The sequence below is a fragment of the Physeter macrocephalus genome, chromosome 3 (assembly GCF_002837175.3).
Source record: "Physeter macrocephalus isolate SW-GA chromosome 3, ASM283717v5, whole genome shotgun sequence".
Taxonomy (NCBI): domain Eukaryota; kingdom Metazoa; phylum Chordata; class Mammalia; order Artiodactyla; family Physeteridae; genus Physeter; species Physeter macrocephalus.
The window spans coordinates 23277247-23296811 of record NC_041216.1 but is presented as its reverse complement, the minus strand read 5'-3'; the positions used below and the strand labels follow the sequence as shown (position 1 = coordinate 23296811).

The 19565-nt window shown below is 55.5% G+C and overlaps 1 protein-coding gene across 8 annotated transcripts in view; it reads right to left on the bottom strand.

Annotated features, from left to right (window-relative positions):
* Window positions 1–14617: 14617 nt before the first annotated feature.
* DHRS3 (dehydrogenase/reductase 3) overlaps window positions 14618–19565 on the bottom strand; it is a 40061-nt gene continuing 35113 nt past the window's right edge. For 7 of the 8 annotated variants that reach the window (XM_028487830.2, XM_028487833.2, XM_007129701.3 and 4 more), the window contains 2 exons: window positions 18076–18201; window positions 14618–15140 (listed from right to left, as the gene is read on the bottom strand). In XM_028487830.2, coding sequence (XP_028343631.1) covers window positions 15056–15140; window positions 18076–18201 — 211 coding nt within the window. In that variant the 3' untranslated portion in view covers window positions 14618–15055. Of the gene's footprint in view, window positions 15141–17809; window positions 18202–19565 lie in introns of those variants that run through there. The other variant, XM_055083765.1, reaches the window with a different exon arrangement.

The following is a 19565-nucleotide window of genomic DNA, read 5'->3' as shown; positions in this document are numbered from 1 at the left end:
ACGGGAGAGGCCACGACAGTGAGAGGCCCGCGTACCGCAAAAAAAAAAAAAAAAAAAAAATGAGTGGCTGAATTAGAAAAAAATAAAGATCACTATAATGCCATGAGCAGGTGGTATTATCCTATTTATATCTGACAGGCTGGGGCTCTGAGGTTAGTCAATTAACTGGCCAAGCTCACCTGCTCTGAACCACCGTGTTGGAAAGGTTTATCATCACTGATAATCCAAGAAGAGCAGGTTAAGGCAGCACCAAGAGACTCTATTTACTAAGTTAGCAAAAAAAAGTGTTTTTAAGGCCACACCCAGCCTTGGCAAGCATACAGAGAAGTTCCTATCTTTCCTCTGCTGAAGATGGCATTGCAAACTGGTGTCACCCTTTTGAAAAGCAGTGCGATGACACCCAGAAAAAATGCCACAAGACTATTTATGTTCTTGGCCTAGGTAACCTCTATTGGAATTCTTCCCAAGGAAAAGGTTTTAAAGACGCAAAAGCTGCTTAAAATATTCACGGTTGCATTGTTGACAACGGCGAAAAATTGGACACAACTTATATGTCCATTAGAAAAAGAACTTACCAAAAATATGGGAGAGCCACATGAAGGAATAGTATAAAGCCATTAAAATGAACTTTAAAGTGAGAATTTCGAAGATTATGTGGAAATCCAAAAAACATCTATTAAAGGTGTTAAGTAAAAATTGTAAATCGTAAACATAATTTTCAAAACTGTGGCTATATACAAATTTGTCTGTGCTGGGTCCTGAGGACCACCTGTAGGCAAGAAAATAGTACTTGTTAGGCAGTTGGTAAATGCCCAATATATATACTTTTTCATCTTTTTCTTTCTTGTCACGACACCATCTTTTTAATAATACTAAATAAATATTTAACACAATGAGCCCATGGTCGGACCATCTGCTCTGGGAAGCCCCTGGCCCAGGAACTGTGGGAAAGGCAGGAAGCAGAAAGGTCATCAGGCCCCAGGGAAATCCCACTGTTTGGCGGGCCTGGCCTGAAAGGGAACCTGTTTCTTTGGGGGGCAGGATGCTGATGGCCACAATGGCCCATTTTTAAATAGTCAGCTCTCTTTGAAGGATCACATGAGTGTTTGCCCTCATTCATTCATTCATTCATTCACTGACTCATTTACTCATTCAGCATAGCTGAACGGGGCACGTCCCCTGGGACAGATCCAGCTGTCGTGGGGCCGTCAAGGGAAGGCAGCCCTGATAATAGGGAGATGTCTACTGAGACCTAAATGCCTTTTAACATTATTTTAGGACTTCCCTGGTGGCGCAGCGGTTAAGAATCCGCCTGCCAATGCAGGGGACACGGGTTCGAGCCCTGGTCCGGGAAGATCCCACATGCCGCGGAGCCACTAAGCCCACGCGCCACAACTACTGGGCCCACGTGCCACAACTACTGAAGCCCGTGTGCCTAGAGCCCGTGCTCCGCAACAAGTGAAGCCACCGCAATGAGAAGCCCGCGCACCGCAATGAAGAGTAGCCCCCGCTCGCCGCAACTAGAGAGAGCTTACGCAGCAGCAACGAAGACCCAACTCAGCCAAAAATAAATAAATAAATAAATTAAAAACCATTATTTTACTTTTTAAAAAGAATGAATATGTATTATTTTATACTTAGGAAACACAGAGCTAATTTTGTGTTAGGAGACAAAAGTAGGATTCCCTGAAATGGTCGGGGGGGTGGGTCTCTTTGTAGGATAGACACATTTTTATCCTTTTCACCCTGGGTCCAGTTATCTGGCCCAAGTCCCGTGGCCCTGGTCTAGGATTATGGGGTGATGTCCATGGGGTCCATGCCCAGCAGTTCCCTGTCCACAAGCTGCCAGGCTCCCAATCCATCCCAGAAGGATCAGGCAGGAAGGAATGACTCTATCTGTGAGCAGAGCCCCTCTCTTAGGACTGCAACTCAAGGGGACCAGCTCTCTACATGACTGGGACCGAAACTGGATATATCTGTTCAATGGGAAAGACAGTTCTAGGCCCAACAGTGGAGCAGGCAGCTTCTCAGAGCCCACAGTCACGGAGAGATGCCCCTCCTACAGACGTCTCCGGCCTTCAGCCCTGAACGCTTGCCCGGGGGGGAGACGAAGCTTACAGACAGCAGAGACCAAAGCACTCAGGCCTCCATTTCCTCCATGGGGCGTGGGCAGCATTCAGCTGCCTGTGGCGGCGAGAAGGAGGGCCAAGTGCTCGAGCTTCCGCACTGAGCTGCAAGTTCGCCCCTTCCCCTCCGCCCTCTCCCGGAGGATGCGTCCTTCCCAGGCAGCCGTATTCTGAGACTCTTCCTCAGTCTTTGGGAAGGTCAGTGTTGAGCTCCCATCTTACGGTGACCTAAACTGAGGCTTCGGGGACTGAAGTCAGATGCCCACGTCGCGCAGACGGCCAGCGACAGAGCCCGGGCTCCGTCCAGACCACCCACTCCGCACCCGGCCCCTCTGCCGTGGGTAGGACCACACGGTGGGCCTGTCGGCGAGACAGGCCCAGGGAGGATAATCCACCAGGAGGGCCAAGGGCAAGTGTAAGCTTATGGCCTTGGCCTGGGCTCTGACGCCGCCTCTCGGCCCTGTGCTTCGGGCGCCCAGCTCTCCACCTCACCCCACGCTGCCCCCTTTACGAGGTGGTCCCCTCCTTATCATTCTGACCTCAGCTCAAACGTCACCTCTTCCTTCAGGCTGTCACTGACCAGCCCAGTCAGTCTGATATTTGCCCAGCGGCTGGTCTGTGTACCTGCCTGTCTGTCCATCGACCTGCGGCCATCTCTCTGTCTTCTCACCTGCCGTCCCCTCCCACACTAGCTCTGCCCCGCGATGGTGGGCCCCCCCGCCTGGCTCACTCTCTCTGTGTCCTCGGCGCCAGGCCCAGTGCCCAGCACTCAGCAGGCATTCAGTCCCGACATGCCACGGACAGAGCGAACAACAGGCCGCTTCCAGAGCCACGTCCCGACTGGGTGGCCTGCCCCTCACCGCCTGGCCCAGCGCCCCCGTGCTGTCGGGCTGTGAATTTCCTCTGGGCACCATCTGTGTGTCCAGGCTGGGCAGCCACCGGTGAATGGGACAGTGGGAGGAGATGGCCGGGTGACTGGGCCCTGGGTCCCCCCCAGCTCTCCTGCAGACCCCTTTCCTGTGACCTTGCCGGGGGTCCGCCCGACTGCCGAGCCCTCCTCGGCACACGCTTTGCAGCCTGATAGCCCGAGGCCATTTCTGTCCTCAGGCCTGGCTCCGAAAAGGCTCCGGTGACTGGCTGTTGCTTGGGGGGGGGGGCCCCTCAAGCCCCCTTTGCCGGAGGGAGGGCCTCTCCCTTTGCTCCCTGAAGATGGAGCTGGTCTCCCGAGGGGTGGCTCAGGCTGGAAACGAGCAAAGAGAAGGCGGGCTGGGTAGAGGGTCCCTAAACCTCCAGGTAAGACAGCTGCCCGATCCGCCAGAATCACATGCCCCTGTCCTGGTGAGGACGCTGGGCAAAGGCAGGAGACGGTGGGTGGTCTGTCTTTCCTGCCCAAGTCTGAACTTCAGGCTGGTCGGAGCCCTGGGGTTTCTAAATGGATCTCGGCAGTTCCTCAAAGGGCCTGCGGCCCGGAGCCTGTCCTGGGCGCTCTCCCTCCTCATCCTCTCACCTGGGGTGGCAGTAGTGGTGGCTGGGGAAGAGGCAGGTGACAACCCCCCCGCCCCCCCGGAGAGGTGACAGCCTCAGGGTGGGAGCTGCCGCCACCTGAGAGTGGGCGAGGAGCAGGTTAGCTGGGTGAAAAGTTCACCGTGAGGGGAGCTGTCTGTTTCCCTCGCTTAATTTATCCACTATTTGGCTAACCTTGCTCTGAACCCAGGCCCCGAGACCCCTCTCCTCTCTCCCCCGCCTCCCCACTGGGCTTCCGAGCCCCGCCACCAGACCTCCCGCCCCGCGCCCAGAAGTGGGGGCCACGCTGGCCTTGAAGACGCCTCGGGCCTTCGGGGCGCCCCGGGGGAGAGGCTGGCGGCCCGGCCAGGTGGTTATTTATGACCTGAACCTTCCCATCCTTAGTAACCAAAATAAAGTCCGGTTGCTGGCGAGGTCCAGGCCCCCAGATGCCAGCCATGGGCCGAGGGAGGGCTCAGAAGACACCCCAGCCCTCCCGCCTCCGCCAAACACACAACTGCTCCGGAGACAGTGACCTTTCGTTGGGGGGCCATCTGTCATCCCGGCCTGGGGCAGGAGCCGGATGCCTGGACCAGCCGGTCGCAGAAGGGAGGCCAACCTCCTTCTCTGGCCCGGGGATGGCCCCTGGTCCCAGCCTTCCGCCTGTCCTGGCCATCCTGTAGACCCTTCCTCATCTCAGCCTCCTTTTTCTGTGGGGTGGGGATGTGAGGGGGAGGAAATAAAGAGGGAGAAAGGTGCGGCGAGGAAAGGCCAGGGAGGGTGGGGGGAGGGGACAGGGCAGCCATCAGAGCAGTGACAGCCACCCCCGGTGCTGCACAAGAGTGATCTCCTGAAATCCACGTGGCAGCCTCACTCGTGGCTGAGAAGACGGGGCTGGGTTGGGCTCCAAGTGGTTCATGACAGCGAGGATTCCAGCCTGGGTCGCGCCGACCCCAAGGCCGGGCTCTCAGCCCCCGTACTCTCCCGTTCTTACTTTTCATACGTTCATTAAAATCCCTTTTTAGCAACTATAAAAGTAACACGTGTCACAGCAGCGGGTGGAAACACAAAGATGCATAAAGAATGAATTGTCCCATCGCCCCCAACTCCTCTCTCCGCACGTCTCAGGGGTCTGTCCTCCGCTTTCTCCGCAGCACGCACAGGTGCACACAGGCGTTCTAGGCACAGGCGCACGTGGACGCGTGGGATGTGAGCGGACAGGGAACCTCTGCTCTGTGCGATGACTGCGGCATCCCACGTCCACACCACCCTGCAGCTATCGTGCTAACAGTACAGTGTGCGGGCAGCCCCCGGCCTGTCCGTCCCGTCTCCAGTCATGCCTCAAATGGCCCGCTTCTCTACATCTGCCCCCTCCCGCTCTGGTTCACCGCCAGCTCTCAGCCCAATTAGTGAACCGCTCCCCGCTTCTGCCCATGTTCCCCCCACAGTGAGTTTTCTCTGGGTCCAGGATGATCTTTCTAAAATTCAAGTCTGCTCACAGCAGTGCCCCGCTTTAACGCCTTTTCCCTCGGGAGAAGTTCCCAAATCTTTACCAGGGGCCCATGGTGTCCCCTGTGATTTGGCTTCCCGGTCTCTCCGGAGCCCCCGTGGCCCCTCGCCCGTGCACCCCTCACTCCAGCCACTGTTCATCGCCCTCAGCTCTTCTTCAGCTGCGTCTTCCCTCTCCACTCCTCCTGTGGGAGCCTCGCCTGGGTCTCAGCTTACATGTCAGCTCTCTGGACGCCGTCCCCACCCCGTCTAGCACATCATGACTCGAGCCAGGCTCCTCTCTCCGATGGGCTGAAAGCTCAGTGAGGACAAGTTGTGTCTGTTAAGTTCACTGCCACCCGCCAGTGGCTGACCCAGGGCGGCCTTTCAGAGCCATTTGTTGGAAGCTGAGTGACAGCAAATGAACAGGGGCGCACCATGCACCCATTCTAACGTTTCCTGAATCCCTTCCTCCCAGGACCACCGTACCCCGGCCCCCAGAGAGCACTACTAGCCCCAGATGGCCGCTTGCTGCTGCTGGACACGGGCTCCTGCCACCACGCGGGGGCAAAACCTTTGTAAGCAGCCTCAGCCTCCCCCTCCCGGGGTGGGGAGTGACAGCGCCGGGCAGAGGCAGGGCCGGACGGCGTCAACCCCAGAGATCTCCCTTCCAGACCTCAGGCGGCCCCACGAAGGACTGCCAGACAGGACTGGTCACCTGCCAAGCAACGAGCCAGCCAACGGCCCACCGGGCCACCCGCTGATTGCCAGTCAGAGGGGCCAGCAGTCAGGAGCGGGGCCGCCAACGGCCTGTCACCACACGGGCCAACTCTCTGTCAGGAGAGGCCCAAGTCCCACTCTGGGAGCTCAGGGCTGCCCCTCAGAGCATGGCCAACTGCCACTTCAAAAGGCCCAGGGGCAAGTCAGAGAGTCCACCAATGGTCATTCTGGTGACAGTTGTTTTTGCTACCCAGTGTCCTTTCTTGCTTCTCCTGGCCAGGGCGTCCCATTGGACCTCTGGGGAACCACCCGTCTCCAACTCTCAGCCCATGTGTTTCAAAGGGCTAGAGTCCCTCACTGGCTGCAAAGATGAATCACAGGACTCAGGACTGGCCAATCAGAGCATTGCATTCCTCTTGCCACTGTGATTGGTTCATGTGACTCAAATCAAGACAACCAGAACCAATCAGAGCTAACTCTGGATGACTAGAGAGACACAGTCTCTCTTTTTTCCTTCTGCCTCTGAACGTGGGATGGTGTGAGGCTGCCGCTGAGGAGCCGGCTTATCATCACTAGGACAAGATGTCTGCGAATGAAGCCAGCCTAGAGGATGTGGAATTGGAGGACAGAGAAACGGGTTCCTGAACCAGGTCCTGGAAACACTGCTCGCACCCCTGGACCCAGCCATACCTGAAACTGATTATCATTTGGCTTTCCACTTATTTGAACCAGTAAATTCTCCCTCTTACCTAAGCAAGGATCATTGTAGGTGGGACCAATAGTTGCGCAGGGATTCTGCCAGTGTTCCATGCTGGTCAGGGTGCCAGCCCTTGTCTGAAGCTCCGGGCAGTTCTAGGGGAACTCCTGGCTGAAAGCCATAGACAAACAGGCTCCATGTTTGCTTTCCCTGCTCCTGGCTGCTGAGGCGTGCGCATGTGGCATTGACTCCCCCAGTCAGATGTTCCCCCAGCCTTTGACCCAAGCAAGTGATGTGGAGAAGTGGGGTGGGGGTAGTTCTCTTCCGCGGCTGCCGCAGCAGGGACTCTCCAGGGCCAGCAGGGTGGCCCAGGGTCCAGACCTTCCTGTGGCAGGATCTGGGGGCTGCGGGCCATCTGTATCCCTTGGCATCTGCTCAGTTTTCAAGCCCAGTTTTTGGTCTGCTAGGCCACTCTGAGCTCCCAACAGCCTCTCTAGAAATTCTGCAGGTAGAGAGTCCGTGTCCGTTGCTGAAGCCACCAATCCCTGGTGCTCTCGGGGAGGGGCTGGGGTCTGGGGTAAACATGGAAGGGAACGGCTCTGAGCTCGTAGACTCCAGCCCGGTTCACCACTGATCATGCCCTGAGCTGGCACTTCGTGAACAGTTAGTGTCCCTCAGAGCACCTGGCAGCGTGCTGGGAACATTTTACGAGCTCAGAAGTTGGTGAAGGGGAGCAGTTTGCTCATGGGCGCCAGCTTTGTGCCTTGGGGGCTAGAGAGAGTGTGTCTGAGGAAGGGCTGGGGCGCTGAAGTAGTGGACACTCCCTCCCCCCCAGGCCCATGGTCAAGAGGGCAGGGCTGACCCCAGCGAGCTCTGCAAGGAAACCCACCTTGAACACGCCTGATCACCAAAGGGCCTCAGATGCCCACCTAGGCTGGTCCGGCTGGGCCCACCTGCAACCGGGAGCAAGCAGCTGGGCCAAGAGGTGTTGGAATCTGGCAGCGACATGGATGTGGATCGGCCAGGAAGAGTCCCGGCGGCCTGGCTGCATAGTGATGAATAATGGCAAGTATCGTACTCCACTCTCTTTACACACAGCCATCCCTTGGTATCCACGGGGGGTGGTTCCAGGACCCCCAGTGGATACCAAATTCTTGATGCTCAAGTCCCATGTATGAAATGGTGTAGGATTTGCATATAACCTACACACGTCCTCCGTCCTCCTGTATGCTTTAAATCATCTCTAGATTACTTATAATACCTGATACAATGTAAGTCCTATGTAAATAGTTGTAAATATAATGTAAATACTATGTAAATAGTTGCTGGGCCAGCAAATTCAAGTTTTGCTTTTTGGAAATTTCTGGAATTTAAAAAAATATATTTTTGATCCATGGGTGGTTGACTCGGTGGATTCGGAACCCGTGGGTATGGAGGGCCGACTGTTCTAGGCTTCTTATTCAAGAAGCTGTGAAACCCAGCGGTTAAGCACAAGGGCTTTGCAGCTAGACTCTGGGATTCAAACCCCAGCTCTGCCACTTACTAGCAGTGTCCTATGCCTCAGGTGGATAGATGACTGCATCTCTCTCTGCCTCCATTTCCTGTATTGAAAGGTTTTAATTATTAAATATATATGAAACACTGAGGGTCTATTATGTACCAGGCACAATTTATTTATTACTTTTATTATAAAATATATATAACATAATATAAATGTATTAATTTATAATACACTTGGTATTTATTAATTTACTTGGTATTTAATTATAATTTACTTGGTATTTATTAATACCAAGCACACATGCATTAATTATTATGTGTTTCCCTCCCTTGATTTTCACAAAGAGCTCAATAGAGGACAGGGCTGTTGGTCCCATCCTCCGGACGAGGAAACTGAAGTTCAGGGAGGTTAAGTTACCTGCTCAGGATCCAGGGTTTGGAATCTCAGCCCAAGGAGCTGAGAGCCAAAGTCCAGCCTCTCCCCTTCTCTGCATGCTCCATGGCTCTGGCTCCCCCAGGCCGGCGGCTGGCCCTCAGCCAGTGGGGACCCGACGAGGCTGAGAAGGTGAGAGCCAGGCCAGAACCCCCAGCGAGAAGCCCACTGCTATGGGGAATGCCTCGTGGCATTTGGGGGATGCTCCGCCTTGTCTCACTCTTCACAGGCCAGGGCTGTGGACATTAGTGTGGCCATGGCCAGCCCCGGGCCCTGGCTGTGCCCAAGGCCCCCAGTGTGACCTCCCCAAGCAGGATCCAGTTACATGGAAGCAGCAGCAAGGAACAAACACAGCTTGTGCTTCCTCTGAGTGCTTATTTCCTTTGTCTTGTGAACATTGAAAAATGAAAAGAATGATCAGGATTTGTTTGGTGGGGGGGGGGGGCGGGGCGTGACAGGATGGGTAGGCAGTCCAGAAAATTCTGCAGCATTGGCTCGACTCACCAAGAGGGTGGCATGAGGAAGTTTTCAAACAGAGTCCAAAGAAAGAGAAAGTCAAGTGGTGGCCTGGCCGGCCCAAGGCGTCTGAGGCCTCCTGGATCACTGGCTTCTGCTTGGGGGGTCCAGGGCCCACCCCTGGGGGCAGAGGCTTCACGCCCGGGTTCTGTTACTGGCCTCTCTGCGGTCAGACCACCGAACTCCTCCGCCCCAGTGTCAGTAATTCCGGCTCCCACTGTTCCGGGCTGTGATGAAAAAGAAACGAAGAAGAGGTGTGCAGACCAGAGGTTTTCTGCTGCGGGCGAATTAGCTCCTTGCGGACATTTGCAGAAATGGTTTTGGTTGTCCCAACTAGGAAGGGAAGGTGCTACTGGCATCGAGTGAGCAGAGACCAGGGAAGCTCCAAACTTCCTACAGCGCCCAGGACGGCCCCTGACAGAGTGTGCCACCGGGAGACATGCGGGGGTGGTGCCTGAACGTGCAGCCATAAATGTTGGCTTTATTATTCAGGGGCCCGTGTGGGTGTAGCATACAGGAAGGTGCTTGTGCTGTGGACTGCCTCTGGCGAAGGTTCTGCCCCTCTTCACCCAGACAGCAAATGTTTACCGAGTGTCGCCTGCACCTTGAACTCTCCTAGGTCCTGAGAGAAGGTGGACCTGCCCTTGGGCTCCCGGAGTGGCTGTTGAGAGGGGAAGAGACAGCTAGACAGACCAAGAGAGCAAGCAAGTAATAAAGACCGGATACGCCGGGGAGACGACTGTGTAGACGCATACACGGGAGGTGTTTTCAGCCACGCAAAGGAACAAAGTACTGCCACGTGCTGCAGCTTAGAGGATGAACCCTGGAAACATCATGCTAAGTGAAAGAAGCCGTACACAAAAGACCACATCCTGCGTTTATGCTCCAAAAGCTGTTTGTGGCGACAGTTGCACAACCCTGTGAGTACACTAAGCGCCACTGAATTGTACGCTTTCAATGGGTGAATTGTGTGGTATGTGAAGTATATCTTAACAAAGCTGTTATACATAAAAATAATACTAATGGCGAACGGTGAGACGGGTGATGAAGGAAACCAGTGAAGGCTGGGATGGAGCGCCTCAGGCCACGGTGGGCACGTGGGGCGCCTCCCAGAGGTGACACCTGAGGCTTGCAGGCGGGGATGGGGGGGCCCGTGCAGAGCCCCGGGGGCTCCTGGAGGCCGGCCTGCGTGTCCTGAACTGGACAGGGGCCCTGGGCCTGATCACGCTGGACTGGACCTGGTAACCTTAGCCTCCTGACACCTGGCCTCAAGGCCCTGTAGAAATACCGCGTCACAGCTGCTTCAGTCCAGAGAATTCGGTGGCCCCCCAGGTCACACTGCCGAGGACCGGCCGCTTTCCCTAAAGCCAGTCTGGGAGGGTGGCTCTTTGAGGGCTCTGCCTCCGAGGCCTGCCATCCGCCCGAGGGGATCCGCCCGCCCAGAGCAGCTTCCCAGAGGGGCAATGGCCATCCTGCCACTCCCAGCCGTGGCTGGGGGGACTTCTGTGTTTATTTTCTTCCCGAGCCACTGAGGGATTTGGGGGCAAAGGCCCTGCCCAGAGCCAGCAATGATGGGAGGTGCCAGAGAAGTGTTCCCACCCCTGCACCCGGTGTGCAGGAGGACAGCAGCTCCTGTTCCTCCCCCGCCCCCTCGGGCCCCTTTGCTCTGCCCTCCCCAGGGCCTCCCCAGCCCCTGCCCCCGCTGCCCAAGTTGGGGTCTTCTGAGCCACAGTCTCCTCCCAGTCCAACCACAAGGGAGCCAGCCAAGCGTTGAAGGGCGCTGCTATCACAGGCCAGGCCAAGATGGCGGCCCCAAGATTCCTGAGGGGCAGCCGGGTCCCGGCGGGGAGCCGTGGGAGCTGCCAGCACCACATCGTCCCCTTGAGTTTCCCAGCCCAGGAGGCAGGAGGGCAGGAACGTCTGGTCCATGCTGCAGGTAGGAAAGGTGACATCACACACAGGGGTCACAGAGCCAGTGGGACTCCAGAGTCTGGATTTCTCCCCCCAGATACCCGTCCTCCCACCTCCTGGTGGGCTGGGAGAAGCTGGGAGCCAGGGGTCTGCTGCTTTGCTGGAAGCTGAGAGCCACGGGGGGGCCATGAGGGGTGAGGGGGGCACAGCTGGACCCTACACGGCTGAGGGGCAGGGTCCCTCAGGCCCCGGCTCTGGTCCATAGCAGGTGGCCCTCAGTTTATGGAGAGAAGTGTGTTAAAAGGAATGCTAATCAATGGAGTCTCCGTCTAACAGCCCCAGACTAAGGTGCGGTGACTGGGGTGCCCACGAGCTGCTCCAGAACTTCCTTCTGTGTCGAGGGACATCGTCACCTCCTGGCTTTGCCTGAGGGGAGGGCTGTCTGTGTATAGATATTCTCTTCACATAGACCTCTGGGCTCTTATTAATGACGCCCACCCACCCCCACCCCTGCCCCGTTTGAAAGGCCTTTCCGGAAAGTTGGAGAAGATTCCTCAGAAGCAATCCCAGATGTGCAGGTAGGAGGGCCCCACCCACCCTTCAATGACCCCCACGCCCATCCCCTCCTGCGACTGTTCTCGTCCCTCCGTGCTGCTCGGCACTTGGGCTGCAGAATGTGTATGTTTGTGACCTAGTTCTTTTTTTGTCCGCCATCAAACTGGGCTGTCCCTAGGGGCATGGGCTGTCTGCCCCATCAGAAGGGCTCTTGCGGGGGCTGGGCTGAGCCCTGTGGTCAGCCCAGGAGCTTTCTGTCACCCGGGTCCCTCCCGACCACCCGTTTGGCCTGAGGAGAAGGGAGTCCACTTTCCAAGCCTTCTGGCCCTGGCAGCAGGACAGTGGCCACAGGACTCCACTCCGGACCACTTGCCGGGCCAGATAGCCTGGTGCCCTGGAACCATGCCAGGCTGCGCTCGGGTCTGGCGCCTCTCCCTGCCCACTTCCAATCTGGTTCTCTTTGGAGATGGGGAGGAGCCCAGGGGGGGCAACTGGGTCATCTCCCAGGGCCCAGTTCTTCCTTGTAGGGTTGGCACATGCCATTCTGCACCTTGGGGGATTCAAGGAGCCGGAGTTCATTGCTTGTCACTCTCCTTTGCTTGGCTGAGCTAAGGGACACCAAGCTAAGGGACAGAATTAGCTCTTTGCTTTAACTCTCAAGGCTCCCCAAGTGGCTGAACCATCGGGGGAGGGAGCAGGATGCGGCCTCCTGGGAACCTGCCCAAGGCTTTTTCCCTGGTTCCTCTGGGAAAAGATCCAGAAAAAGACTGAAAGTATCCCAGCGGAGAGGGAGGAGGTAGGGAGGGACCAGGCCCTGCCGGGCTGTCAGGAGAAGCCCCTGGGGCTCTGGGAAGACACGAGGTCCCCCTGAAGCCAAGACGGCGATTCTGTTCTCAGTGGGCCCTGGGGAGGGCTGGCTGGGTCTCATCGCTCCCAGATCCACTCAGACCCCTGGGGTCCTCACTGCATTCCCGGACTGCAGGCCAAGTGCCCAGTTTCACGGAAGCCTCAAAAGTCAAATCCTCTCCAAAAGGCTATGAGCCAGGCTGTGAGCACGGAAATGGGCCGCCTCTCAAGGATGGCCAGAAAAGTCGGGGCTCAGCAGACAGAACCCCCTTCCTTCCTCATCTATCCCTGACCACTGAGATGTGCCACCCCTAACTTATCTCCTGTGACAGCCAGTGACAGGCACCTGGCCTGTGGTGCCGGGACAGCAGCGGGGCAGGCCATGCCCAGTGGACCCGCCCACGTTGTGTCCACACGCCAAAGTGGGGTGATGGTGCGGGTGTGGCCCTTCCGGGCCCGACCTCCACAGGCTGGACCCCTTCAGGAGCTTGCCCCGCCCCCCACACTTTGGTGACACATACCCTCAAGGACCAAAATGAAAGTGACGAGTCCTGGCTTGGCATCCCCATCACTTGCCACAGTAAGTGAGGGGGTCAGGGAGAGCGGGGTTCAAATTCCGGCTCCGGTGCTCACAAGCCCTACAAACTTGGGCATACAATTTCCCTGCTCTGAGCCTGTTCTCTCACCTCTGAAGTGGTCTTTCTAATACCAACCCCCTGAAAGGTCAATACCTCTTTGGGGCTCTGCTCAGAACCTGGTGTGTATCACCTGGAGGCCACCCCATCCCAGCGCAGTATCTGTCTGCCTCTTCCATCCTCTGCCTACATTTCCATTTTTCCTTCTATTCCTATGGACAGCTCCTTCCACGGTGTGGCAGATTGCATTAAAGTTCAAAATTACTGACCACTCCTCCAGGGGGATTGTACGCCCAGTGACGTCCTTGGAGTGCTTGACTACATGACCTGCTCTGGCCAATAGAATGTGAGCAGAAGTGATGCGCGTTGTTTCCGGGGAGAAAATTTCAGAGCCAGCGCACAGGTTCCCAGGTGTGTCTATTTCTGCCCCAAGATGACATCTTCCCAGATGGAGGCTCCTCTGTCAGCCGGGACCCTAGAGTGAAGAGGACACGGAGCAGAGCTGCAGCCACCCTCCAAGGACAGGTGGCAATTGTAACACAAGCTCCGTTGTTGGAAGCCATGGACACCTGGGGGTCATATTTTGTCTGATACACATTGAACCTCTTGGAAGTCTTTAAAGGGGTTCCCGAGAGCTGACTTTTGTCTTCCACTGCTGCTAGGTGCAGTGGATAAATAACGGTTAAGATGTTAAGCTTCAGGGCTTGGCGGCTACTCAGTAGGTGCTCAATAAACAGTGGATGTGGTCGTGACTTGGCACCTCTGCCCACAGACCAGACTGACGACCAGCTGAGCTGCAAGCCTACTCTTCCTCTTGTGTGAGTTGTGCGAAGGTGCAGGCTTGGTGCAACGCTCCAGCAAGCTTCTCCGTTGAATTTGTGCCTGTGGTCTTCTCCATCACCTCCTGGAACCACTGCCTGCTCCCCTCCCCCACCCCGCCACCCACCTGCGAGAGCTGTGTGGATGGAGGCGCCTTAGATGAGATTCCATTGTCCACCTGTCCCCCGGTCCAAGGTCAGGTTTATTAAGCTTGCTGCAGCAGGAGAGAATGCACACCAGAGGAACGCTGGGGCATCTCTCCCCACATCTCCTTGGCTGTCATTTTTCTCCATTGACTGAGCCCACGTTAATCCCCTCTGCCGTTCCAGGCCTCCCTCTCCTTTGCTATTTCACTTCTACCCCCTGCAGTCAAATCTGGCCCAGGGGCCCATAGCACCCCCTTAGCACTGGCCTTGTTGTGCTGGTGGTCTTCTGGGTTTTGGCTTCTCAGCAACTTCCCCTCTCAGCACCCAGCACGTGGTAGGTAGACAGTAGGGGCTCGATAAAGCCTGGTTCTGCTCTGCTGAGTTGGTGGCCTGGTGGCTGGTGGGGCTGTGGAAGGACAGAGAGCTGGTCTCTGCAGACTAGGTCACTATGGTCCTACCAGGGATGCAGGCAGGAAGGCAAAGTGCCCCCCAATCCATGGCTGTTGGGCGGGGCCTGGCAGAGCTGGCAAGGAGCCATGTACCCCCAGGCCTGGGCTCCAGTTTCTCTCCTGATCTCTGCCTCCTTCTTGCCTACTCCACTCCCGGCAGCTGGGGGCCCTGAGCAGACCAACTCTCTCTCAAAGGATGGGGTGTTGTGGTCGGGTCTGGTCCCTTCCCCAATGCCCACTAAGGACCAGAGGTCAAGGATTTCAACAAAGGAATTCGCAAAAGCCATCTCTCTTTATTTTGTATTCCTGCCGTTCAACCAGTTTGCACAAGCTGCGGATGAGTGGATTTCGGAGGGGAAGGAGGAGCGTGTGGGCACAGACCCTCCCGGAAATAGTCTATGCACATTGCCGAGGCTGGTTAGACTTGAGAAGCAATTTAACAATAAACTCTACAGAATCAGAAATGTACAAAAGTGTCAAGGCAGCTGCTGGCTGGTTTCTTGCCTCCCCACGGGGGTCAGAGTTACACCCATCAGTCCTGTGCAAAGGTCCTGGGGCTGGCCTGGGGGCGCAGCCAGATTCCTCCCCAGGAGAGGAGCAGTCCTGCTCATCCAGCAGAAGTGTGTCAAAGGACAGGCACATGGGCGTGTGCCCAGGTGCCCATGCCCCCTCAGGTTCTGTGGCTTTTGAGCCTGTCTCTGCATCCTGCCTTTATGTTCGCCCTTTGAAAGTGTTCATGCAGGTGTAGGTTCCTGAGAATTTGTGGATCTCCTCGAGGGCAGCCTGTGGGAGTATGCTGGTGGAGTGGGGAGGGAAAAGAGAAGATGGTTAGTGGGGAGACCAGTGGCCGGGTCACTGGTAGCCACACAAGAGGTGTAGTAAAGTGATGGTTCCCATAAGCTCTCCCCACCCCTCCCTCCAATATACACCAGCTCCCCTGACAAGCCACCACTACCCACCCCTCCATGGAGGAAGGGCTTTCAAGTAAGTAGGTAAATTAGCTATTTACAAGGTAAAGGGTGGGTGTTACAAACTTTCAAAGCCACACTCTTAGCATTTTAGGGCCCATACGTATCTCAGAGATCAATTAACTCCAAATGCCACTTATTCAACAAATATTTACTGTGCGGGGCTGAGGAGTTAGGTACTGGGTGTCACCTCCTCTTTTTTTCCCCATGTATTATTTATTAAGCAGCCACACTGTGCACATGATACAGTTGATACCGAAATCTGTCCTCTCTGCATCTCAAGATTCTCAGCCAAGTTTGTTCCACTGCATAGTGATGTTTTCCTATAGCTGGGACCTCAAGTTTTACTTCTCATCCTTTATGTCCCTCCAGATAGTAAAACACCTGCATATACCTTCAGGCCTTGTTCTTCAGCATGACACAATTTCTTGCTTCTTGTAGGAAACTTCCCAGACTCACCCCTAGGCCTTTCCTGGGGCTCCCATAGCTCTGTGCTTCCCCAACAGGCCCCAGAGTTGTGCTTGCTGTTTACCTGTCAAGCCCATGGGTGCCTCTGTGGTAGATATTTCATCTCCGATCCCGGCACTTAGCACAGGGCCCCGTATAGAGACGCCCTCAAGTTCCTCTGTTGAATGAAACTGAAGGGCCCTGGCCCATTCTAGTTTCAACATGGGAAAGCCTCACTTCCAGCTGGAGCAATCTGGAAGGCTTCCTGGGGGTGGTGGCAATAGAGTTGAGCCTGTGAAGATTTCTCTTGGGGAAGGTGAAAGGGGGCGCGGTGCAGGGAATGGGGAGGGGCTGGCCTCTGCTTCTCGTGGGAAAGTAGTGGGGGATAGAACAGAAAATGTAGGCTGGATGCTTACTGTGGAGAGTACTGAGGTGTTCTAGACAAACTAGCTTTTTTCTAGAATGTCCCCGAAAGCTTCTAAGAAGCTCCCTGAGGTGGACGATCAGCTTGGCTTTGGTGAGGATCCAAGTCCCTGTTCTCCAAGGCTCACAGAGGCGGCCAAGTAGCATCTCAAAGCAACAGTCAGGATGGACTGAGGGAGGCTGAGGTGTGGCCTGAATGCCCGGAGTCCCCTACTCTGTGTCACTGAAGGGGCTTTGAGTTTGGAGGACAGGGGACGGACTGATGTGTCCCCGTGTCCTGAGGTTTCTTGCCTGCAGTTAGAGTGGCTCTTCAGATGCCCACTGTGTCCACAGCAGCCAGAGGGGAACCTGGTTTCCTGGGGGTTGACATCCGATAAAGGCACTTGGGTGCCTCACCCAAGTGAAAAGGCCTTTCAGGTCAGAGGGGTTCAGTCAGCTGGGGGTTGGGGGCCCAGGGGAGCCAAGAGTCCACGGTCACTCGGGCTCCAGGGTCAAAGCTCTCTCTGCAGCATGAGAGGCCCATGAAAACAGTGTTTAGTGGGGCACCTGCAATGGCCCCTTCAATGTGGGAGTGGGATGGGAATGGTTGCCCAGAATCTGGAAAGTTCTAGGGAATGTGATGCTGGGCAAATTCTGGAGGAAGATGGTCTCCTCTGTAAAGCCTACCCCCCAAGATGGTCTGCCCTGGTAAATCCCACCAGGGATGCTTCTGTGAAGCCCGAGCCTTTGGCAACGAAATCCCTGTCTTCCCCATTAATTGATGTTCATTTTTTTTTTTTTTTTTTTTTTTTTGTGGTATGCGGGCCTTCCCCTGTTGTGGCCTCTCCCGTTGCGGAGCACAGACTCCGGACGTGCAGGCCCAGCGGCCATGGCTCACGGGCCCAGCCGCTCCGCGGCATGTGGGATCCTCCCAGACTGGGGCGCGAACCCGGTTCCTCTGCATCGGCAGGCGGACGCGCAACCACTGCGCCACCAGGGAAGCCCAATTGATGTTCATTTAAAAATTTTATTCTATTTTATTTTATTTTTGGCCGTGCCACACAGCATGCGGGATCCTAGTTCCCCAACCAGGGATTGAACCCGTGCCCCCTGCAGTGGAAGCGCAGAGCCCTAACCACTGGACCGCCAGTCTTCCCTATTAGATTGAACTTCCTGAAGGCTAGGTCCAAGATTTGGTCTCTAGAATAGCAGTTCTCAGAGTGTGGCCCAGGAACCCTTGGGGGTACCTGAGATCTCTTCAGGGGTCTGTCTGCGAGGTCAAACTATTTTTATTTTAATACTGAGATAGGATTTGACTTTTTAACTCTCACTCTCTCATGAGTGTACAGTTGAGTTTTCCGGAGGCTACATGACATGTGACATCAACAGATTAAAATCAGAAGCAGATATGAGCATCCATTTGTCTTCAATTAATTCAGATAATAAAGAGCTTTGCAAAAATATAAAATAATGCCATTCTTCTTACTACATTTTTTTTTTTGGAAAATACGTTTACTTTTCACAAAAATATAATTTATGTTAACACTGAATGGATTTTTTCTTGCTATATATAAATGAATAAATGTATAAATCCCATAAAATATTTTCTAGCTTTAATTTCTAATACAATAGATACAACTCACATAGATAAAAGCACTTTGGGTTCTTCAATAATTTTTAAGATTGTAAAGGGTTCTTGAGACCAGCAAGTTTGAGAACCGCCACTCCTCAGTAAGGTTAGTATATCCACGGCACACGTGCCACTGCTCTAATTTTCATGCCCACAGCAGGCAGACATGACTAATCAATCACCTGGGTACCTTCTCTTGCCTGAGGCCTCTTCCCCACCAGGGTCCACTGGGAGAAGGGGAAATGGCCAGAGCTGACCCAGAGCTTCCTCCCCCAGCCCCATACCTTTTCAAGATAATGAGGGCGTGCATCGTCCAAGGGAGCAGGAGGAGGGCCTGATTGAGCTGCACGGCTTCCACCGTCCTCCGGGCCACGGTCTCCGGCTTCAGGGGCGGGAAGAGGTTGGGGAACCTGCAGGCAGGAAGAGACAGCGTGGGTTTCCCCTGAGAAGCGAGCGCTTCAGCCGAAAACCCCTGTGGCTAACATGTCAGGGTCATCCCTTTGGCTTCTCCTGTGCGGGAGACTTGACACCTCTTTGGAACACTCTCCCTGCCCCCTGGGATGTGTCAGGAGATCCTCATCCTCTCACTCCTCCCAGCAAGTCTCCCCTTGAGAATTGAGGGCTTCTAGCCCACCCACCCACCTGGGACCCATTCTCAGAGCACTGCAGAGGGCTCCCCCAAACCTCACTCACGTCGCATCCTGCCCTGTAAAGCCCTCCCAGGGCCCCTTGCTCTGCTTTCAGTCCTACCCACTCTGGGCCTTACCTCTCCTCCTTCTCACTCTGCCCCAGCGATCCTGGCCAAGCCTGTCACTTAAGATCTTTCCCCTCTCAGCTGTCCCATCAGCCTGGCTCCTTCCTCCCGTGCACTCAGAGTGGGCTCTGATCTCGTCCCCCTGATAATTGCCTTGACTGAATCGAGAATGGCCTTGCCTGTCCGCTTGTTTCCTGTGAATGGCCCGTCTCCCCCATCAGCCTGTGAGTTCCCTGAGGGCAGAAGTCTGGTGGGTCTTGCTCCCTGCTGTATGTCCTGTGTGCAGTGTCTGGGATATAGTAGGTGCTCAATAAATGCTTGCTGAGTGGGTAGACACTCGCTCATTCCCTGATTCATGGATACGCTCACCGATTCATTCAAACATTACAGGGCGTTTCCATGGGGTTGATGAATGAATGAATGGCTGAGTAAGCAAACATCAGGGGTTTCTCATGCCTGTTCAGAGGCATCTGTCCTGAGACCCGCACAGGGATGATGCTCCCTAAGCGCCAGGCCTGTGCTGAGTGATCAACAGGCATCATTTGCTCCAACTGCCAGAGAAGGAAGCCGAGCCTCTGGGGAGGTGGCGGGGGCTGGGGATTCAAACCAGGCCCGCAGGAGCCCCAGGCCGGTGTTCTGTCTCCCCCGTCCCCGGCGTGCTGCTTGTCCCACTGCTCCTGGGCCTATAGGTGCAGGACTGATGCTGCTGGCTCTGACCTCAGTCCCACAAAGGGCTGGTGAGCTGCTCCGGCACCGGGAGGGTCGAGGGTGACCAGTCACCTGGGGATGATGTCACCCTGAGAAAAAGGCAACTCCTGGGCCCCCAGCGCGGGCCTGGCTGGCCTCAGAGAGTCCACGGAGCTCGCCCCCAACCCTTGGCTTCCTTTGCCATCATGACGGGCTGCCAGGATGCCCACGACCCTGCAGTCTGGAAGGGCCGGCCTCAGGGTCCTGCGGAGATGGACGCGTGAGACGGCTCGTGACGCTGGAGCCCCACAGACACGGTGGACAGTGTGGGTT